The 19,340-nt window shown below is 45.9% G+C and overlaps 4 protein-coding genes and 1 long non-coding RNA gene across 7 annotated transcripts; 2 read left to right on the top strand and 3 right to left on the bottom strand.

The window, feature by feature from the left end:
* Positions 1 to 376: 376 nt before the first annotated feature.
* On the top strand, positions 377 to 4,246 carry trmt61b (tRNA methyltransferase 61B). Its single transcript, XM_076994577.1, has 7 exons — positions 377 to 1,451; positions 1,977 to 2,079; positions 2,579 to 2,769; positions 2,933 to 3,024; positions 3,279 to 3,475; positions 3,596 to 3,679; positions 4,114 to 4,246. Exons 1-7 carry the CDS (start codon positions 732 to 734, stop codon positions 4,146 to 4,148), a joined length of 1,422 nt encoding a protein of 473 aa, XP_076850692.1. The 5' UTR covers positions 377 to 731; the 3' UTR covers positions 4,149 to 4,246.
* A 55-nt stretch (positions 4,247 to 4,301) lies between these two features.
* On the bottom strand, positions 4,302 to 7,896 carry spdya (speedy/RINGO cell cycle regulator family member A). 2 transcript variants are annotated; one of them, XM_076994603.1, is made up of 7 exons: positions 7,449 to 7,896; positions 7,033 to 7,297; positions 6,900 to 6,958; positions 6,688 to 6,773; positions 5,726 to 5,897; positions 5,115 to 5,397; positions 4,302 to 4,973 (listed from the first exon to the last, which is right to left on the bottom strand). In XM_076994603.1, exons 2-7 carry the CDS (start codon positions 7,286 to 7,288, stop codon positions 4,912 to 4,914), a joined length of 918 nt encoding a protein of 305 aa, XP_076850718.1. In that variant the 5' UTR covers positions 7,289 to 7,297; positions 7,449 to 7,896; the 3' UTR covers positions 4,302 to 4,911. The 2 variants fall into 2 exon arrangements, with proteins under 2 accessions (XP_076850718.1, XP_076850717.1); XM_076994602.1 differs by having other exon boundaries at positions 7,529 to 7,894.
* A 311-nt stretch (positions 7,897 to 8,207) lies between these two features.
* LOC143500472 (uncharacterized) lies at positions 8,208 to 9,604 on the bottom strand. Its single transcript, XM_076994604.1, has 4 exons — positions 9,186 to 9,604; positions 8,792 to 8,889; positions 8,589 to 8,666; positions 8,208 to 8,479 (listed from the first exon to the last, which is right to left on the bottom strand). Exons 1-4 carry the CDS (start codon positions 9,238 to 9,240, stop codon positions 8,333 to 8,335), a joined length of 378 nt encoding a protein of 125 aa, XP_076850719.1. The 5' UTR covers positions 9,241 to 9,604; the 3' UTR covers positions 8,208 to 8,332.
* A 1,784-nt stretch (positions 9,605 to 11,388) lies between these two features.
* LOC143500476 (uncharacterized) lies at positions 11,389 to 17,680 on the top strand. The gene is made up of 3 exons (XR_013126814.1): positions 11,389 to 11,581; positions 13,803 to 13,903; positions 14,039 to 17,680. It is a non-coding gene; the product is annotated as an uncharacterized LOC143500476 (long non-coding RNA).
* On the bottom strand, positions 13,139 to 14,582 carry LOC143500475 (uncharacterized). 2 transcript variants are annotated; one of them, XM_076994609.1, is made up of 4 exons: positions 14,277 to 14,582; positions 14,070 to 14,185; positions 13,771 to 13,881; positions 13,139 to 13,604 (listed from the first exon to the last, which is right to left on the bottom strand). In XM_076994609.1, the coding sequence occupies exons 1-4, from the start codon at positions 14,317 to 14,319 to the stop codon at positions 13,449 to 13,451; spliced, it is 426 nt and encodes a 141-aa protein (XP_076850724.1). In that variant the 5' UTR covers positions 14,320 to 14,582; the 3' UTR covers positions 13,139 to 13,448. The 2 variants fall into 2 exon arrangements, with proteins under 2 accessions (XP_076850724.1, XP_076850725.1); XM_076994610.1 differs by having other exon boundaries at positions 14,062 to 14,185; positions 14,277 to 14,524.
* Positions 17,681 to 19,340: the final 1,660 nt, after the last annotated feature.

The following is a 19,340-nucleotide window of genomic DNA, read 5'->3' on the forward strand; positions in this document are numbered from 1 at the left end:
CTCCGCGTTCACATTGGCTGTAGCTAGACGCTGCTGCCGACTCTCAGTCGCCGACTGCTAGATATTAAACATGCTAGATATCTGCCAGTCGTCTGCGACCAGTCGGCGACGGCTCGGCGAGCGTCTTTCAGCAGTTCACACTACACGACTGAGCGAGCGACGAGTGATCGCCGATTTGCCTCCGACCACAGTTTTTGTCGGCGATCAGTCGGCGACTGAAAAACCAGCCTAAAATCGTGTAGTGTGAACCAGGCTTAAAGTGAACATGAGCACTAACGTCTTCACTAACGTCTTCACGGCGCCCTCTAACGGCCACTTCACGCCCTCTAACGGTCGTTCCGGGTACTGCAGCAGCCCGAATTATTTGTCGCTTGTTAATGACGTAACAAATTTAACATGGCGCTGCCCAGTGACACTCACGCTGCGTTTATTTTATTTTATTTTTAGTCATTTCTTTGTTGTTATTACACTGACGTTATTAGTGAACATAAATGTCGTCGTGATCGTCAGTTAATACTCTTCTGGTCCACTGAAATGTTGCACTTTTTCCGTGTGCCGAAGACAACTGCAGTTTGACTGTGTAGATAAATATCAATGTGGAGGTTTAAAGCTGTGATTGTTTTCATGTAAAACACAGATGAGCGATTCGTGACACGATGACTTACGTTGCGTGATGTGGTGAGTGTGGTGTTGCGGTCTGATCGCCTCCAGCAGGAGCAGCTCACCCCGACATGACGCACACACTCGCCCGGGTTCACATCGCCTGTTTAAGGCTCAACGTCCACCGTGCTGCTGTCCACACGTCCCCGGGGGTTTGGGCGTGTGACCCGAAGGCTTTTGGGACGGGTGCGAAAAGTCCAGACGGAGACGAAACCGGTTCAGAAGAGCCAGCGGCTCCGCTGTGGCGACGCGGCTCCGTGTGCGGGAGACGGCGGCCCCTGTGCCCGTTGGACCGCCTGACCCAGCTGCTGCCCCAGAACCTGACGGAGGAGCTGTGGGAACTGAGGGGGAATAAACCCCGGGAGGAGGAGGGACAAAGGGAGGAAGACTCTCTGGAGCCCGCAGTAGCAGCGGGTGAAGCAGGGGATGAAGGAGGTGTGGAGGCTCGGGTGGAGGACGGTGCTGTAGTTCACAGAGAGGAGCAGAGCTCTAAGGACGCACGTGTGTCTCCTCACGGTCTCCTGCCCGGGGAACGTGTGATGCGCTTCGGGGAGGTGCTGATGGCGGAGCACTCCAGCAAGCGCAGGCAGGAGTTCCAGAAGATGTTCCAGCTCCAGGAAGGAGTTAAGCTGCAGAGTACTTGGGGTGTAATACCCCACGATGCCATGGAGGGGCGCCCTGCTGGAATGTTCTTCTACACAAACCTTAGGCTGCCTATGCTCATCCGTAGACCCACGCTGGAGGAGTTCACCCTCTTCATGAAAAGAGGACCCGCCATCACATATCCTAAAGTATAATAACACACGTGTTTTGTGTGTGTAATGTGTTAATATCACAGAAATGGCAGTCATGGTCTGGTGGTAGGGAACTGGTCTTGTGACCGGAGGGTCGTGGGTTCTATTCCCAGACCTGAGGCCATGACTGAGGTGCCCTTGAGCAAGGCACCTAACCCCAACTGCTCCCCGGGCGCCGGGCTAGGGCTGCCCACCGCTCTGGGCACGTGTGCACCACAGCCCCCTAGTAATCACTACTGTGTGTGTGTGTGTGTGTGTGTGTGTGTGTGTGTGTGTTCTCTAACTGCACAGATGGGTTAAAAGCGGAGGACAAATTAGATTGTGGTGAAAAATCACAATTGACAAAATATGGCACATTTACATTTAAATACAGGTTCTTCATGTCCATATATGCATGTTATTGAAAATCTGTTGCATTTTTATTTAGTTCAGTGTCCAGACTCACCAGTTGGCCAAGCAGACGTGGTGTTAAGGCAGGATTTTAACACTGTTGACGTGTGTCTCTTGTGCGGGTGACCGTAGGACGCCAGTGCCATGGTGATGATGATGGACGTGAGTGAGGGCGACCGTGTGCTGGAGGCGGGGTCTGGCTCGGGCGCCATGGCGCTCTTCCTCTCCAGAGCAGGTGTGCAGGGTGTTGTCGTCATGGTAGCGCGCAGGTTGAACAACCTCAATGTCCTCACGAACACCTCTGTAGTTCTTCATGGTTGTTCACGCCGCTCTGGGACATGTTCTAATGAGTGGTTTGTAGTTTAACAACTTGGTATGTGATTACATTTACATTTATGGCATTTGGCAGACGCCCTCATCCAGAGCAACTTACATTTTTATACAAGTGAGCAATTGAGGGTTAAGGGCCTTGCTGAGGGGCACCTCAGTCATGACCTCAGGTCTGGGAATCAAACCCACGACCCTCTGGTCACAAGACCAGTTCCCTAACCACCAGGCCATGACTGCCCTGATTATGGCTTATCCATGCAGAGTTGTACAGTATAACGTAGCAAAACACTAGCGTTGATTTCTAATTGAAACTAGCATAGGCTGCTATGGTATTATCTGTCTTTTCTACCATACAGTCCTCAGTATTGTAACTTAACTGTGATGGTGTTTGGTATTTCCACCAGTGGCCTCTAGGGGCAGTGTGCTGAGCGTTGAGGTAAGAGAGGACCATCACAGACGATCCAAGCTAAATTACGAGCGCTGGCGTTCTGCTTGGCGGGTGCGCACGGGGGAGGAGTGGCCTGATAATGTTCACTTTCACCACGGCGACCTGAGCACTTCTGCACACTTGCTTGCTGGGCGGAGCTTCAATTCGGTAAGGAGATACATCCTTTGATCTTCCATAATTAACTTGAATATCTCATTTGTTTCTGCCTCTGTGCAGATCTCTGGATACGTGGGATTTTGGTGGAACTGTTTTCATTGCTAGTTTGGTGGTGTAGTTGGTGTTGTGCAACACGTGTGTGTGTGTGTTTCAGATTGCTCTAGATATGATCAGCCCCCATTTGACTTTGCCTGCTGTAGTTCCGTACCTCAATAGTGGAGGTGTGTGTGCGGTCTACTTAGCTAAGTAAGTAACACACACCCCCATGACTCAGTGGCAGTCAGACTACCTATGTGTTTATTTGTTCAGAGTATTCAAAGATCAAGTATTCAAGATCATCACTGAAATGACTCAGTAAAATCATCATCACTGTTATGACTCTTGAACACTAGTTTTACCATTTTGCTGTCATCTTTGTGGTTTGCAGTGTTTAGCAAACTGATCTCACAGCTTTACAAAGTTATTGTTGACTTAAGGGTGTCTTCTGTTCCACATGCCAGCATCACGCAGGTTATTGATCTGGTGGAGGGGTTGAGATGCTCCAACCTTCCACTAGTGTGTGAACGCGTCATCGAGGTGCAGTACAGAGATTGGCTGCTGGCCCCATCATTAAAGAAAGATGGATCCTTCAACAAACGGAAAGCTCTGATCGAAGAAACCATAGAGTCTCAGGAAGATGACTCAAATGATGAACATGGTAAAAATTCAATTAAGCTGAATTATTAATTACAAAAATTATAATTATAAAATTAATTATAATGGTTGTACTAAAGATGGTAGATGCAAACACCAACTGTTTGTGTTCACACGCGTGTAGAGGGGCAGGCTGGCGGGCAGCGTGCTCCGTTTGGGAGTGTACCCTACATCGCTCGCCCACATCCTGAACAGTTCGGACACACAGGTGAGCTGCTTCCACCGGGCTGTTTGATTCTCCGTACCACACATGCTGTGTGCAGACGCCAGACGTTTGTGGTATAGTGTGAAACACACACTGACCGTCTGAGATACAGATGAGCTAAGACAGAAGGACCTCGGTTGGGAGTTAGGACAGAACAAACTCATGTGAGAAGAGGGAACCACACTACTGTCTTTTGACCACATCTACACAACCTTGAGCTGCCATTTGTGTTCTGTGATGCAACATGCATGAGCATCAACAGTCCTGTATCATACCTGTTTGATCCTGGACCACAGGAAAGACCCTCAAATCTAATCCAAAAAGATCCGTTTACACAGCTATGAAAACATTACATGTGCTTGAACTCCTGTAATGTGAATTTAGGTGTACAAATGTGTTCCTTGTCTAACAATTTATTTTAATTTTTGTCATTTCAGCCTTTCTTGCGAAATTACGGAAAATCTCGAAATAGCTCAAGTTCAACTACATCGCCTCACATCCCTGAACACCAGCACTGTGACCACACAAATGGCTTCATGTTTGGGTTTCCAATAAAGCTGTGGAACAAATCATTTTGATTTCTTTCTTTCAAACACTGAAGAGATGTGAGAATCAGAGAATCAAACAGATTTGATGGTTTATTCACATTTTAACAGGGTGCTTGTTTCACAATGCTGTCAGCCTTCTACGGTATCAGACAAGTGCCAAATGTGAACTTGTAGTGCTACACAGAAGCATGAAAGCATTTAATAAATAAACAGATAATAAATAGTGACAGACGTGACAGGACAAACAGCTGAACACATGAAGCATTTGCACTCTAATGTTATTGTGGTATATCTGGTGAATTCATTAAACAGAACAAATGTAACAAATCTGGCATTTTATAAGGCTCTGATAAAAGCCCAGAAGTAAATTTTTCGTAGAGGATGTGCAAATGTTAATACAGATGGATGCCATTACAATGACAAGGTAATATAGCTTAAAGCCGTATGTAATACTGCTCCTGAGTTCACTAAAGGTCATTTCATCCTTTCTGTCTGGTCTTTCTGGGAGTGGACAACTACTCTGGTCAAGAATACAGACCTTTAATTATGTTATTTGGTAAACTGATACTGTTGATCCAAGCCTTGACATTTTGAAATAAGGTGTATAAATCTTACAGCAAACGGACGATGCTGAAATGGGAAAGAGTGCATGACCCTCTGATATGGGCTAGCGTGAGCAGCTGGAATCTACTCCTCATTGATCCAGTCCATGGAAATGTCAGGGCCAGAGTCACTGTCCACATCAGGCCCTGTTTGAAAATGTTTTTTTTTCATTAAAAATTAAAAACTCTTAGATTAGATTAAGAATAGACTGGAAAAAAAAAAAGTTAAATGGTCTCAATATAAGGTAGCAGTATATTCCATAACTTGCCACCAGAGGGCTCACGCACCTTTGTCCAGGCAGCAGCAGGCCTGTGTGTGTCTGTGGTGGGAGGCCTGGGTTTTGGGAGGTGTGGCCTCCATGGTGAGAGGCAGCAGCAGTGAGGGGGAGGAGGAGGAGGAGGAGGAGGAAGAGGAGAGAGCGGAGGTCTTAGCGCAGAGAGCACAGGGCTCGGGGGAGGCGGTGGGGCCACGTGGCATGTGCACCTGTTCCCGACAGTGACGCTGCGCTCCACTGTGGTGATCCGCTCGCTCACGCTGCCAGATGAAGTGAGATGGAACGATGGCCATTACCTGACCAACACACACACCAACACGCACGCACACACACCAACACGCACGCACACACACCAACACGCACGCACACACACCAACACGCACGCACACACACCCCCCCCCCCCCCCCACACACACACACACACACACACACACACACACACCAACACCAACACACACCAACACACACACCTCGTCAGAGGACAGGGACTCCCACTTCCACTGTGTCACTTCTATAGCTGTAAACATTTTTTCCTAATGGTATAAAAGTTGTGTGATGAAGTCAGGGGACTGTGTGGTATTCAGGAGGGTGATGTGGCTCAGAGGCGCCCCCAGGTGGCAGTACCTCCTCACAGCAGCGGCGGCTGACGGCAGCACGGTACTCGATACGCGCCCACAGCTTGTCTCTCTGCTTCAGGAACCGAGGGAAGAGCTTCCTCCAGCTCTTCCCCAGAGCCCATGGAAAGATCTCGTATTTGGACTCCTCCTCATCCTCCTCCATGGTGTTGGCCAGGTACCTGCAGCACAAGGACTTCAACCCTCTGCAGTTTCCTTATTTCAGTCATGTCATGCAATAGAATACAACTGGTCAATGAATAAATACATGAACATACATTGTGTTTGACTTCTGTATTGCAGGACCCCAAGACTGGAGCTGGAACCCTTTTATATATGTAAACTGATTTCATTTTGTGTGACTGAACTGTGTGTAAAAAGACACCATGGTTGCTCCTTAATCGTGGGTATGTAGGTAGGGTTAGACACTTAAGACTGCTGTTCCTGACCTCAGAGTGTCTCAAAACACTCCACACAGATCACCACCACCACCCACAGTTCAGCTCAATCTCCCAACACACATCAACCAAGCAATCAAGAACACTAAACACCTGGATCAGGTGTGCTGGGAGGGGGGCTAGTGGGAATTTATGGACTGTACTGGGTTAAAGCAAACATGTGAACTGTACTGGGGTTCCACAAGACTGGGCTGAAGAATAAACACGGTGTCTGGGGATTTTAACACCCCCAAAGTTAAGGTGATGGCACTAATCTGAACTTTTGCTTAACTTAAAATGGCTGAAATAATAATGTACATTTCACTTCTAATAAAATTTTCATTAAACCCATTCAAAATTACCACACTGTTCTATGCTAACTGGGCTATGGCCACCTGCAGCAACAACCAGACTGGAGTGGGTTAGCGGGCGCTGGGGTTTGGGGGTGTGAGCGGGCGCTGGGGTTTGGGGGTGTGAGCGGGCGCTGGGGTTTGGGGGTGTGAGCGGGCGCTGGGGTTTGGGGGTGTGGACTCACAGTGCGATGAAGAAGTTCATCCTGCTGTGTTCACCGAGGCTGAAATGCGCTCGCTTGAAATAGACAAACGTCATGGCGAGCAAATACTAAAACACAAAGCAGAGAAGCACACGCACGCACACACACACACACACACACACACAACCCTGATTTGACTTACTGCGAGATGGTTCACAACGTTGGCAAGCTTTGCGCTGACAGGCCTGAATTACCTTATCTGTCATTTTACAACAGCAGTCCATCCACAGGAAGTCCTGTATGAGGTCGTCATCTAAAACAACAAACATCACCAGAAGGACTTTATGCAGAATTGTGCAGAACCGCTTCGGGTGCGCGCGCTCTTACCGAAGAGCCGGAAGAAGGCGGCCATCTCCTGCCGCTGGACCACCAGGGCGGCGCCCCACGCCTGCCTGCCCCGCCGCGAGGCCTCCTCGTGGCTCCGGGCACCTTGGCTTTTACCTGGCGGGCCCTGCGCGTCCACGCGGACCGGCCTCCTCGCGCGCACGCCGCGCCGCACCTGCAGCGCGTGCGCCGCGGAGGTTCTGAGCCGCACCGTCACCGAGGGCGGCGTCTCGCGCCACGGACGGCCGTGCTTCATCATGGTTCAGTTCTTCACGAAATAAAAACACACCCAACATTTATATATCTATTAAATGTACCCTACAATAATATAAATGTACCCCACATAGTCTGAGTGAGCCACAAATGTGAATGCGATGTGGAGATATTTATTGAGAACAACCCAAATAACGGGCAGTTACCTCATTAGCTAGCTGGCTAACTGCCCAGTGAGGTGACCTAAAGTTACTCAGAGTTACTGAACTAGTGGACCTCGTCTTACCTCGGCGTGATGGAAACTAAAACGGAGTAAAGAAAATACCTCAGCCCATCTAATCTGACCTGAACAGACGGATAAATGAGGACTAAAGTAATCTAGCTAGCGAAGCTGTCGGCCTGGGTGACTCAACAACCACTAAACTGTGTGAAGAACCGTTTCTTCATGGAGATATCTTCACATGACAACTATTCACATCCACGCTGCTTCTGGAGGTTTACGGACCCATACAGTCATTAGACTTAACGAGGCCGATCACAAATTAAGAGTGCGCGTGCACTAAAGGTGTGTGTGTGAGCGCGCGCATTTGAGAGCGCGCACACGTGCGCTCTCGCGTGAAGGCCTCGCAGGTTGGAGCGCGTGGCTGGTAGGTGTAGGTGTAGGTGCGAGTCCAGTGTAGTCGGGATTAAAGAATGATCAACGTGTAACTGGACCCACGTTTGTATGTTTGAATATTTTTTGACACATTTTTTGGCAGGCTGACAGCTTCATAAGTGTTGTGTGCAGTTAGGTTAAAATTTTAATCTAGCCAACACTTTAAAGGGGCAGCCTACATTAGGTTTAGCATATATAGACCTGGGAGTTTATATATATATTTTTCCTAACAGGATAAAAGTTATATGAATGTTTATATAATTTTCTTCTTCTTTCCTGATGGTGTCAGTGTGTAAATCATGAAAGTATAAACCACAAAAAACATTTTTATTGATCAATCATAGTTCAAAGAACTGAAACATGTCCAGGACCTGAGAGAGTAGGGATCATTATGGGCAAACATAAGAGGCTGTATTCATAAAATGGCAAATGACGCTATTTACACATTTCGGCGTGCCTGCAGACCTCTTCAGCGTTAGCTCCATGGAAGAGCAGGCGGATTGCTATGGCCTCATACTTGTAGGCTTGCTTGATGCAGGAATTTTCAAAGCTCTTAAATTTCCTACACATTGCCTTCACTTCCTGTAAAAAACACAGACGCCTCACCTCAGTCAGGGCTTGTGTGGATGTACATGACAAATGAGACAAGACGGAATACTGAATACATGAAGCCCAGGTGGTGGGGACGTACCTTTTTAATCTCATGTACAGCCAGAGACATGACCTCGTGAAATGTGACTTTGCAGACCCAACACAAAACTATGCTCCTCTTCACACCACAAAAGAAAATCATTAAGAAATGTATAACTGCAGAAGCATTTAATGAATGTTATGACTGCAAAATGATATCAGTTTTTAAATGTAGGTCAATAGCACTTAGCATTGAGATGTTACCTGTGTTTTCACTTCATATTCATTTTGGATTTTGTTAAATCGTACTGTCTTGTCCAGGGAGCCAGTCTCTTTGGGGACCCTACCACACTGACACATGACTGAAAAGACAAGGATATTTCAAAACTGCTGAGACTTTTAAAGAGACTCATTTCAATGCAGTATATACATACACCCTAACAAGGCAGTGTCATAGACTCATAGTGAATTTAGAATTAAAATATGATTCCTCATATGTTCTAATTTTGTTTTCAATTTTGTCTAATCATTAATCTCATTTCCAGATAATTAAAATCCACGTTGGAGGATGAATTTACACTGCACATCTATGCTGGCTACCCACTTCATAAACAGCACACACAGAATGGCAGCTCAGGTAACTTAAATGTAATCTTACCTGAAGATGTTATCAGCAGTGTGATTTGCATGATGGGTGCCATGACACCTGCCATCTTCTAGATGAATCCTGGCCGATTATAACACAGCTTAAGTTATTAATGCTCTGTGTAGGCTCTCGCTTTGTGTGGTGTGCAACTGTGTGTGTTAAGAGAATATACTGACAGTTTTGACACCTCTCTCACATATACACATGTATGCTCTCTCTCTCGCTCTCTCTCTCTCTCTCTCTCTCTCTCTCTCTCTCTCACTCTCACACACACACAAACACTCACACTCACTCTCTCACTCTCTCCATGGTTTAACTGTGACACTGCTGACCTGACAGGAAATACTCCAGTAACACTGCTGACCTGACAGGAAACACTCCAGTAACACTGTGAGATGCTCATCAGATGCAGCAGCCTGCTAACCAAACTGTTGTACACATTTACTGACCTTTCCTGGTGGGGCTTCAGTCAAACAGACCTGGAGTTGCCTTGAGTAGTTAATATGAACAAAACATTTTTAAAGAAGTATCACATACTGTTAGATAACTTGTATTGTTAACAAAGAACCATCAGATCAGATGCCTCAAGAAGTCCTCCAGTTTTTGTTGTACAACATGTACAACACTACACAAGTTACAGACTCACTACAGACTCATTACAGACTCCATTAGTCCCATAACAGAAAACACTGCTCTATACTTGATTTTATTATCTTTCATCATGGTTTCCCATGTGGTCTTCCTAAGGTTTTCTGAAGATCATTGAATGATTAGCACTATTGTCCAAATTAAAGATCAAAACATATGTAATTCACAGCTCTACAGACATTTGCTTCTTTGAAGGTCTCCATGTGTCCCTGTCATGTAGGCAGGTCTGCGTATGTCCCAACCAGTTAGGCAGGTCTGCGTGTATCCCAGTCAGTTCGGCAGGTCTGTGTATGTCCCAGTCAGTCAGGTCTGTGTGTATCCCAGTCAGTCAGGTCTATGTCCCAGTCAATTAGCCAGGTCTGTGTGTATCCCAGTCAGTTAGGCAGGTCTGTGTGTGTCCCAGTCAGGTAGGCAGGTCTGCGTATGTCCTAGTCAGTTAGGCAGGTCTGCATATGTCCCCATTCAGTTAGGGAGGTCTGGGTATGTCCTAGTCTGTTAGGCAGGTCTGCATATGTCCCCATTCAGTTAGGGAGGTCTGGGTATGTCCTAGTCAGTTAGGCCCTCTCGGCTGCTCACATTATACACTGTGTTTACTTGTTCTTTTTTCCCCTGACCTGATATATCAACAGTGTGTTGCACCTAAAGTGCTGGTCCAGCACCCTCAGACCAGTGTGAAACTGGTGTCCAACTGATCAGCAGTAACCAGTGACTTTCTCCTAATGCTGAGCTGCACGGTGTGACAGGACCTGCCATCTCCCAACACTTCACCCCTCCACCGTCCTTCAACTCAACTGCTGCTCACAATGTTTCCCCAAATTCTGTAGGTTTTAAGTGTATCTGTCCTTCTTGTTTGCATTAAACAGTCAGTTTCACAACACGTACTGAGCTCACTGTCAGTAGACAAAGCATGTGTCTCATCCTCACTCACGGCTAACGCCACTTTTGGTGACTTAATAGTCTGATCTATTCACATTGTTAACAATACATAATATCATTTGAAATATACTAAACGTAAGCAACAACTTAAAAAAAACTTAATACAAGGCACAAAAAGTCATTTTTAAAAGCCACACAGTCATTGTTTTTAAAGCTACACAGTCATTGTGGCTTCACAATTTACTTTAGTCACATGATAATAAACTTGTTAATATTAACACCACATTTGAATGTTCTGTGATGTACACATAATTATTTGCACATCATTTTCTTGCAGATGACTCAGGGACCACCAGGAAAAGGGTATGGATCACTTTATAGAGTAATATGGTAAGGGGATCACTTTATAGAGTAATATGGTAAGGGGATCACTTTATGAAGTAATATGGTAAGGGGATCACTTTATAGCAGGGGTCGGCAACCTTTGAGACATGGAGTGCCAACTTTAACATGTCTAGTCAATGAGTGTGCCACTATCAACAAATGAAATTGGAGCGGGGGGGGTGGCGGCGAGTTTAAATTGTTGACGGGGGGGGGGGGGGGGGAGTTGTGTGGCGAGTTTAAATTGTTAGCGGAGGGGAGGTGTAAATGGACACAAATTAAGTATTATATCGTGATCGATCGCCAAGTATAAATGCCTCTGCCGAGCAGAGCGTTGAGGAGCGATTTCAATTGGAGGATCATGCTCTCTGTCTGATCTTGTTTATTATTAATTTTTTTGCTGATGCTGGTCCAGCGTGTTGCGTGCCAGTGATTATGCCTCGGCGTGCCAACGGTGGCACTCGTGCCATAGGTTGCCAACCCCTGCTTTATAGAGTAATATGGTAAGGATATCTCTTTATAGAGTAATATGGTACGGGGATCACTTTATAGAGTAATATGGTAAGGGGATCATTTTATAGAGTAATATTGGAAAGGGGATAATTTTATGGAGTAATATGGTAAGGGGATCACTTTATGGGGTAAAATTGTAAGGGGATCACTTTATAGAGTAATATTGTAAAGGGGATCACTTTATAGAGTAATAAGGTACGGGGATCACTTTATAGAGTAATATGATAAGGGGATCTGTTTATGGAGTAATATGGTAAGGGGATCACTTTATGGGGTAATATGGTAAGGGGATCACTTTATGAAGTAATATGGTAAGGGGATCACTTTATAGAGTAATATAGTAAGGGGATCGCTTTATAGAGTAATGTGGTAAGGGGATCACTTTATAGAGTAATATGGTAAGGGGATCACTTTATGAAGTAATATGGTAAGGGGATCACTTTATAGAGTAATATAGTAAGGGGATCACTTTATAGAGTAATATGGTAAGGGGATCTCTATAGAGTAATGAGGTAAGTGGATCATTTTATAGAGTAATATTGGAAAGGGGGTCACTTTATGGAGTAATATGGTAAGGGGATCTCTATAGAGTAATGAGGTAAGTGGATCATTTTATAGAGTAATATTGGAAAGGGGATCACTTTATGGAGTAATATGGTAAGGGGATCAATTTATAGAGTAATATGGTAAGGGGATCACTTTATGGGGTAAAATGGTAAGGGGATCACTTTATAGAGTAATATTGTAAAGGGGATCACTTTATGGAGTAATATGGTAAGGGGATCACTTTATAGAGTAATGTGGTAAGCGGATCATTTTATAGAGTAATATGGTAAGCGGGTCATTTTATAAAGCAATATTAGAAAGGGGATCACTTTATGGAGTAATATGGTAAGGGGATCACTTTATAGAGTAATATGGTGAGGGGATCGCTTTATAGAGTAATATGTGCCATATTTTTGTCAAATGTGATTTTTACACCCCAATCGAGATTTGTCCTCCGCTTTTAACTCATCTGTGCAGTCAGAACACACACACTAGTGATTACTAGGGGGCTGTGGATCATACGTGCCCAGAGTGGTGGGCAGCCCTAGCCCGGCGCCCGAGGAGCAGTTGGGGTTAGGTGCCTTGCTCAAGGGCACCTCAGTCATGGCCTCAGGTCTGGGAATCGAACCCACGACCCTCGGGTCAGAAGACCAGTTCCCTAACAACCAGACCATGACTGCCCCAAATATGGGTAGGGGATCACTTTATAGAGTAATATGGTAAGGGGATCACCTTATAGAGTAATATGGTAAGCAGATAATTTTATCGAGTAATATTTGAAAGGGGATAATTTTATGGAGTAATATGGTAAGGTGATAACTTTATGGAGTAATATGGTAAGGGGATCACTTTATGAAGTTATATGGAAAGTGGATCACTTTATAGAGTAATATGGTAAGGGGATCACTTTATGGAGTAATATGGTAAGGGGATCACTTTATGGAGTAATTTAGTAAGGGATTAACTTTTTGCATAAGGTAAATAAAGACATTGCGATCACACAAGTTAAAGCCAAGATTTATTGACATAATATGTTAGAATTTAAGTTTCAACCATTACGTTTTTGAGCACAAGAAAGGCAGAATAATAATTAGAATGAAACACGATCAATTACGTAGCACATATGTACATTTGTTTTAAATATTTAGGTGTCATTTTCATACCACAGAGACCTGTTTTATAGAAAATGAGCCAGATGGCATTAGTACTGATTTTTAAGTAATGTGTTATGTGTAATTAATGTTTATGTGCAATTAATGTTTTATATGTATTTCATTATTAGATTCCTTATTCAGCAACGGATAGCTAGCGTCAATACAAGCACAACTTAGCTCTCTTCTTACAGGCGTCTCGAGCAGTGGGTCCAGGGAAAAGCACGTTGAGAAATTTCAGCTTTAATTTTTGACCACGTATCTGGCATTTGATTTTTTCTTTCGGTATGAATTTGTTACAACTCACATTTATCTTCTGTTAAAGAAGCAGACAGAAGAAGACAATATTACGTATTACTGCATCACATCAACTGTATTAGTGAAGAGCAGAACTCTGTGTATGTGTTCTAATGTGTTTATAAATGTATTGATTTACTCTGTGCTCCTAAATGTGCCTTCTGTGCACGTTTTGAACATCTCACCCTCTGTATCGTCATGTCCATCTTGCGTCTAGTTCGATTCACAAAATCTTGGCAAATGCAGCAGAGAACAATGCTTTTACGCCATCTCGGAGAAGCTGAGAGACGAGCACTCTGGAGCACAGAGGAGACACACGTGAGGGGGCACACGTGAGGGGGCACATGGTCACGTTCCTGCCATCTCTGGATATCTTACCCATGTGAAGCACTTTTACACAGTCACAGTGAAAACAAACAGAATTCTCCACCATTTTCTTTCTTACTTTTTCAGGCCTGACCGCAGAAGGCTTGTACCTGTGTACCTGTGAGGGCTCCTCCTGCCTGTTGCTCCGGTGATCGGGGAACGTCCGCGTCCATGTCTCCTGCGGTCCTCTCAGCCGGGACGGTGGCAGGAAGCAGCCAGTTACAGCCATGACTCCTGCTCACAGTCAAAAGCACACTTGCTGAGACGGTTTGAAAGTAAAGAGCTTCATGTGTGAAGCTCCACACCAGTGCTAGAACAACCTTACCTGAGATGATCAGCAGGACTGGAATTTGAAGACTGGATGGCATGTTCCTTTACTTTAGCTTTTAGTTGAAATGGTCTGTGCAGTGGTTTAGTGTAAGACACAAAACAACCAAGAATAGTGCTTGTGCTATAGAGTTTAGCTCCTCCTCTGCCTTTGTGTAAACGGACACACACATATACACACACATACACACACACACACACACACACACACACACACACATTCTCACACACACACACACACATTCTCACACACCCACAAACACATACACACACATTCACACATGCACACACACAAACACAGACACGTTTGCATGTATTTTCATACAAGAATAATTAATTCATATTAATACTCAAGTTTATTTCTGGAAAAGAAACTTGAGTGGAATAATTCTAGTTGCATTCTCCTCTGAGAAGGACTCACCCATCTGTGTTTATGATTCTTAACATCATTTTAGGAACACTTATGTGTCCATACCTAGGTAGGGGTTTTAAATTGCATTTTGTAATTCTCATTAATTTAGCTAGTTCTAAAGAGAGATAGTGAGAGAGAGAGAGAGAGAAAGAGAGAGAGAGAGAGAGAGAGAGAGAGAGAGATGGAGAGATAGGGAGAGAGAGAGATGGAGAGATAGTGAAAGAGAGAGAGAGAGCTGGAGAAAGAGAGATAGTGTGAGAGAGGGAGAAAGAGAGATGGAGAGATAGTGAGAGAGAGGGAGAGAGATAGAGAAAGAGAGATGGAGAGATAGGGAGAGAGAGATGGAGAGATAGTAAAAGAGAGAGGGAAAGATAGTGAGAGAGAGAGGAAGAGATAGTGAGAGAAGGAGAGATAGTGAGAGAGGGAGAGAGAGATGGAGAGATAGGGAGAGAGAGAGGGAGAATTAAGGAGAGAGAGAGGGAGATAGTGAGAGAGAGAGAGAGAGATAGTGAGAGAGAGGGAGAGAGAGAGAGAGAGATGGAGAGATAGGGAGAGAGAGATGGAGAGATAGTAAAAGAGAGAGGGAGAGATAGTGAGAGAGAGAGGAAGAGATAGTGAGAGAAGGAGAGAGATGGAGAGATAGGGAGAGAGAGAGGGAGAATTAAGGAGAGAGAGAGGGAGAGATAGTGAGAGAGAGAGAGAGAGAGAGAGATAGTGAGAGAGAGGGAGAGAGAGAGATAGTAAAAGAGAGAGGGAGAGATAGTGAGAGAGAGAGGAAGAGATAGTGAGAGAAGGAGAGATAGTGAGAGAGAGATGGAGAGATAGGGAGAGAGAGAGGGAGAATTAAGGAGAGAGAGAGGGAGAGATAGTGAGAGAGAGAGAGAGAGATGGAGAGATAGTGAGAGAGAGAGGGAGAGATAAGGAGAGAGAGAGGGAGAGATAGTGAGAGAGAGAGAGAGAGATGGAGAGATAGGGAGAGAGAGAGAGGGAGAGATAGTGAGAGAGAGAGAGATGGAGAGATAGGGAGAGAGATGGAGAGATAGGGAGAGAGTTTTGTCACGTATGGCTCCACCCTCCCCGTCTTGTGGGGTTTTTTCAGTTCCGTCCATGTTTTTCGATTTCCCTGCATGGGGTCTCCTCTGTTCATCACACCCATGTTCTCTGTGTCTCTGTTCTCTGTGTCCCTGTGTGTTTAACACTGTGTGTTTAACCCTGTGTATTTAAACCCTGTGTGCTTAACCCTGTGTATTTAAACCCTGTGTGCTTAACCCTATGTGTTTAACACTGTTTGCTTAACCCTGTGTATTTAAACCCTGTGTGCTTAACCCTATGTATTTAAACCCTGTGTGTTTAACCCTGTGTGCTTAACCCTGTGTGTTTAACACTGTGTGCTTAACCCTGTGTGCTTAACCCTGTGTATCTAAACCCTGTGTGTTTAACCCATTGACCGTATATATAATGGACGGTACGTCACCGTTGACTCCCATTGTGAGTTTTTGAAACCACCAAGATGGCCGCACGGACACTGCCATCTTGAAAATTGGAGCCAGAGCATGCGCATTAGAACCGGTAGGCAGGACAGTGGCTGTGTTCGAAATAGCCTACTACATACTACTGGCGTACTGATCGAGCCCCAAATCAGTATGCCGTATGCAGTATGTGACCAAAATGAAAATTTCCAGTACGCGAAACATACCCGGATGACCTACTATTTCCGCAAAATATTCCAGAACGCGAACAGAGCTATCTTCGTGGTGTACTGCATCCCATCATGCAACGCTACGATCACGTGACCCTGTAGTATGCTTTGCTTTTGTCGCATACTGGAAACTGTACTGCATACTACTACGAGGACCAGTATGCAGTATCCAGTATGTAGTAGTCTATTTCGAACAGAGCCAGTATCTCCACCAGAGACCGTATCTCCGCCCCGACATTCGTTAGGATACGCCCGCCAGTATAGACACTTTTGACGTTTTACAAAATAAACAAACGTAAAAGGTTTTAATACTGCTGTCGAGAGTTTTGCTGTCGAGAGTTTGATGTTGAGCGCGTTCACATTTGAGCGTCTGTTATTAGATGTCAACCAACGCAGCTATTACCTGTCAATCACCTTATCGACACACCCCTTTAAATAACACTAATAACTTCTATAAAATCTGTTTATCATAGAGAAAAACACTGGGAGATATACTAACGCAATGTAGTGTTATAGAATTGACAACATATCATTGCTCAAAAAACTTATTTTACTATTTTACGTGTAATAAAAATTCAAAGTTTCTCGTCCGGCCCGTTCACTTACATGGGAATGGGCGGGGTTAAAAGTTGTACTGCAACCAGCCACTAGAGGGCAGCGGACTCACGGAGGCTTCACTTTTCACTCGTGTCGTCCAGTCCACTTATATACAGTCAATGGTTTAACCCTGTGTGCTTAACCCTGTGTATTTAACCCTGTGTGCTTAACCATAGTTGTTGGTTATTGTTCGTGTAAGTTGTAAGTCTCTGTATTTCTTGCTCTTTATGATATCTGTAAACCCTGTAAATCCTCGTTTGTTCTGTGTATCCTAGTTAATCGTGTAAGCGTGTTCTATTTGCTCCCTGTCGTGTAGCTCCTTGTCTGTGTCTGTATCTACTCCTGGTTCTGTTGGGTTTCCCTCAATGTGCTATTGAGTCTCAGTATGTCAAAGTTCCCTGTTAGCCACGGACGTAATTTTGGGGGGGGGACATGTCCCCCCCACTTTTTCAAAAACCGGTTTTGGTCCCCCCCAGTTTTTACGGTTAAAACCAAATATTTAAATAGCGACGAATCCATGTCCCCCCCACTTTTGAAATCAAAATTACGTCCATGCTGTTAGCGACTTGCTCGATGTTTAGTTTATCTAGTGCAGGGGTGGCCAACCCGTCATAGACCAAGAGCCACTTTTCTTACTGTGTTACGGCAAAGAGCCACATCGTACATGGGCGAGTGTAATCTGTTGAGTGGGGGGGGGGGGGGGGGGGGGGGGGGGTGGCGAGTGTAAATTATTAGCTGTGAAGACAGTCAGATGCGTGTTTTCCACTACGCCGGTTTTAAAAGTATTAGCGGCTCGCTAGGCTTGTAAACTAACCGCGCACCACGCAAATGTAGCAGTGTGTCGCCCCGTTTGTGCAGGTTAAGCTGGGCATACACTGTGCGATTTTTGGCCCATTTTCAGCCGATTTTTCACTCGTGCGACTATTTTTCGATCGGGCCGAGTTTTGGCTCTATCGCGTGTCGTGCATCGTATAGTTTACACAGGTAAACGAGGAGCGATTCACACCTCACGACCAACTCCCGATCAGAAATCGCAGCGTCGCAAGAATATCAAACATGTTTGAAATTCAAATCGCTCCTCGTGAGATCGCATGAGAGCGTCGGGTCGTATAGTGTGAGTACATGAATCGTGAGCTGTGAACTTTTAAACCCTGCGATTTAGTCGTACAGTTTGAGCTGGAGCTGAGTACACGATTTAAAATATCGTACAGTGTACGCCCAGCTTTAGCCTGCGGACTGGCTGGGGAGCTGCATGAAACCAGGCAAAGAGCCGCATGCGGCTCGCGAGCCGCGGGTTGGCCACCCCTGATCTAGTGTGTGTGTATAGCTGTTATCCTTGGTTAGGTGTTGCGTCCTCAGTACACACTATGCCCCTCACCTCCAACACCCTCACCTCCAACACCCTCACCTACAACACCCTCACCTCCAACACCCTCACCTCCAACACCCTCACCTCCAACACCCTCAACTCCACCACCCTCACCTCCAACACCCTCACCTACAACACCCTCACCTCCAACACCCTCAACTCCACCACCCTCACCTCCAACACCCTCACCTACAACACCCTCACCTCCACCACCCTCACCTACAACACCCTCACCTAAATCTCCCTCACCCCCAACACCCTCACCTACAACACCCTCACCTACAACACCCTCAACTCCACCACCCTCACCTACAACACCCTCACCTCCAACCCCCTCACCTACAACACCCTCACCTCCAACACCCTCACCTACAACACCCTCACCTAAAACTCCCTCACCTCCAACACCCTCAACTCCACCACCCTCACCTCCAACACCCTCACCTACAACACCCTCACCTACAACACCCTCACCTCCAACCCCCTGACCTCCAACCCCCTCACCTCCAACACCCTCACCTCCAACTCCCTCACCTCCAACACCCTCACCTACAACACCCTCACCTACAACTCCCTCACCTCCAACACCCTCACCTACAACACCCTAACCTACAACACCCTCACCTAAAACTCCCTCACCTCCAACACCCTCACCTTCAACACCCTCACCTCCACCACCCTCACCTCCAACACCCTCACCTAAAACTCCCTCACCTCCAACACCCTCACCTACAACACCCCCTCCTCCACCACCCTCAACTCCACCACCCTCACCTCCAACACCCTCACCTCCACCACGCTCACCTCCAACACCCTCACCTCCAACACCCTCACATAAAACTCCCTCACCTACACCACCCTCACCTCCACCACCCTCACCTCCAACACCCTCACCTCCAACACCCTCACCTAAAACTCCCTCACCTCCAACACCCTCACCTTCAACACCCTCACCTCCACCACCCTCACCTCCACCACCCTCACC

The sequence above is a fragment of the Brachyhypopomus gauderio genome, unplaced genomic scaffold (assembly GCF_052324685.1).
Source record: "Brachyhypopomus gauderio isolate BG-103 unplaced genomic scaffold, BGAUD_0.2 sc151, whole genome shotgun sequence".
NCBI lineage: Eukaryota > Metazoa > Chordata > Actinopteri > Gymnotiformes > Hypopomidae > Brachyhypopomus > Brachyhypopomus gauderio.